The sequence below is a fragment of the Myotis davidii genome, unplaced genomic scaffold (genome assembly GCF_000327345.1).
Source record: "Myotis davidii unplaced genomic scaffold, ASM32734v1 scaffold323, whole genome shotgun sequence".
Classification (NCBI taxonomy): domain Eukaryota; kingdom Metazoa; phylum Chordata; class Mammalia; order Chiroptera; family Vespertilionidae; genus Myotis; species Myotis davidii.
In genome coordinates, this window is record NW_006295491.1 from 1420288 (window position 1) to 1423240 (window position 2953).

General features: G+C 51.3%; 1 protein-coding gene across 1 annotated transcript in view; it reads right to left on the bottom strand.

Moving 5' to 3' along the window:
* FHDC1 (FH2 domain containing 1) overlaps positions 1–2953 on the bottom strand; it is a 31557-nt gene that overhangs the window by 2616 nt on the left and 25988 nt on the right. Inside the window, 2 exon segments of the mRNA XM_015568042.1 lie at positions 3–67; positions 1998–2162. Of these exon segments, the coding sequence (XP_015423528.1) occupies positions 3–67; positions 1998–2162 (230 nt within the window).

The following is a 2953-nucleotide window of genomic DNA, read 5'->3' on the forward strand; positions in this document are numbered from 1 at the left end:
GCTTCTGCTCCAGCTCCTGCAGCCGCCGCAGCTGCCTCAGCTCCTGTACCTCCCGGTTGTGGTTGTCCTGAACGAGGGGTGGAGAGAAGCCCAAAGATGCATCAGATACCTGGGACCCCTGTGCCATTCTAGAGCCACCTACCCTGAGACCCCAGTGAGACACACATGGTGGAGGAGAGACTGGGCCATGGGCATCAGGGGGAGGCTGTGCGTTTGCCCTTGTGTGTGGGGGCTGGGTTCTTCCAGAGCTACGTGGGGGTGACCAGAGGAGACACTACTTCTGGCTCCAAAAGTCCGTCTAAGGTTGTCATCAGATGCCTGGGCCCAACTTCCAGCTTTCGGGTCAAGGCACTGTCCCCGCAGTGTGGGCTGTGACTCCACTTATACCTATGACCTCAACTCCAAGGAAACCCCATGTGGTCCTGCATGGGTACACACACACACACACACACACACACACACACACACACTCCTGTGCAGCACATTCTACCTAGTGGGGGTATGGATGCATAAATGAAGTACACCCAAGATATTACGAGAGGCTTTTCAAATCTCTGTTCTCTGGCTGCTCCCTGGTAGAAAAAAAAAACACCACACACACAAAAACAAACAAACACCAGAAATGCCAGGGTGGCTTGGTCCCTTGTGCCCCATGCCCTTCCCACAACCAGAGAGAAGGATTTGCCTGACAAATCCTCCACCTTCCACCCTGCTCCGAATGGCCAGTCCTCTGGAACAGGACAAATGCACACAACGAAGCACACTTTACTGCCTGGCTGTGCACTTTGAATGTACTCCTGCCATGGAAATCACCACCCAAATCTGTTATCGGTAGCACATTTTACTGGAAAGCTCATTTCTGCAAACGGACATTCCTGTCCAAGTGTCTGTGAGGCTCTGGCTCCAACTGGCTGCCAGTGCGGGGGAGGGGCCAGCTCTTGGCTCTCGGGGCAGCTGGGCTGAGAGCATCACACAGGTGGCCCGAGAGCCTATAGGATTCCGACTGGGAGTGAGGGCCTCAGCAAGAGCCAATCTGGCACCTACACCCACCACCGCTTCCCCTGCTGAGCTCACTGCTGGGACAAGGGAGTGTAAGTGTGGCCAGAGCCTGAGCCTCCTTCGTTTAGCTGGACAGAGGAAGGAGGGAACCGAGAAATCAAGGAACTCTGGTCTATTCACTTCTGGCTGGAGAGAAACTGGACCAGCCCTTCAAAGAAACTCAGCTACGGGCAAATCTGCTTTTGAAATACAGAGGAAGAGACGGTGTACATGTATTAGGTTTCTCATCACCACCAGAAAGGAAGGGAGATGAGGTGCTTTGTTTTTCATTGAAATGAAAGTTTTATTTACAAAGCCAAGCAACCCAGAGAGTTTTCTGGCTTCTGCAGTGAGCTCAGAGATGACTGGGATTGATGGCTGAAGGGTAAGGTGGACTCAGACAGCAGAGCACCCTCCCTAGATATCTGAGCGTTTCCAAGTCGGCTCTGGCCAAGGACAGCCTGGTTCCCACGGCACCAACCCCTGGCGATGGCCATTGGGCTGGAAACAGTGACAGAGGGCTCGATGGTCATCCCACTGCGACCAAGGTCTCCTGGCAAAGGATATGTTCTCCTGGGGAGGGGCTGAGAAAGACTTTCAGGATCTTTGAAGATACTTTTCAATATGGTGACTGCCATCATAAATAAATCTTACTAAGAAAATGCTTTTAGGGCATTAAAGTAGGTAATGTCCTGAGCCTCAGAGTTGCAGATGTTGGCACCTACCACCCACCACCGCTGTCCCCACAAGCTGGACACCTGATGATATGAAAGCGTTCGGGCCTGGGGTGGCAGAACCACTTCCTCCTCATCCTGACCGAGAGCCTGGCGCCCGACCTTCCTGAACGCCCATAAATGCTCAACCATCTCCTTGCCATGGGCAGAGAGCTGGCTGGGTTTGGAAGAAGAAAAATAAAAATCCGAACCGCTCAGAAAATACAGAGATGCCACCTGCCGTACCTTAACCGCTTTGCTGAATTTGGTGCAAAAGTCTCGAAATATCTGAAGGCACTCATCCAGTTTCATGGTTTCTTTGTCTTCGCAGAAAAAATCTATGAGGGTGTGGGCCTCGTCCTGGAGCTCCCGTTTCCAGTGTTCTAGTTCGGTCAGCTTTTCTACAGCAAACTGCGGGCAGACAGACAAGCACACGCTGAGGCAAGCAGTCGGCGGGCAGGCTGGTGCCCAGGGGAGGGGTGCTCCCGGGTTCAGTTTCAGGTCTCGGAATAGGGAAGGCTTATTGTGAGTCCAATGTGCTCAGAGCCAAAAGGACAATAATTCAACCCAAACAAAACCTTCGGGGAAGCAAGGTGAGCTCCTGGGTGAGGCCTAGGAGCAACAGAAGAGATAGAAGGGCCTTCACCTGTAGAATGTCACCAGTGAAACATTCACCTTCAATGTCACTGAAAAAGTGACATAGGTGTACACTTGATTTTATTAATATTTATATAAATATTAATATTCTTATTCTGTATGTTCTTCCTTCTCTTAAAACTGGGTGTTATACTGGCCAGGTTTACTTTAGGATCCTAAAAGTCACTGTTCTATTGATGAGTTGCCCTGTTGGCAGGGAAGTTAAACTTAATTCCAAATGAGCAATGTCAGGGTCAGGGTCACCCCTCAAGACTGAAGCCCTCGTGCCTTAACCAAGGTCCCAGCAAGGGCTTCCTAGCCAGGGGTGCTCATCTACATCAGCTGGGGTGCTGGGTTTACAGTCCATGCCACTGAGTAGCTGTGGGGTGGACCCAGCCTGCATATCTTATGAAAACTTCCCCAGGAAATGGTGATAGGTAGCCACAGTTCGGAATTTCTGCCTGTACAAATCCACCCTCTTTACTTCTCCACGGTCTCCGAATTCTTCTAGGACAAAGTCTCCAGGGTCCCTACAGGTTCAGGCTACTGCCTCAACCAAGTAGTAG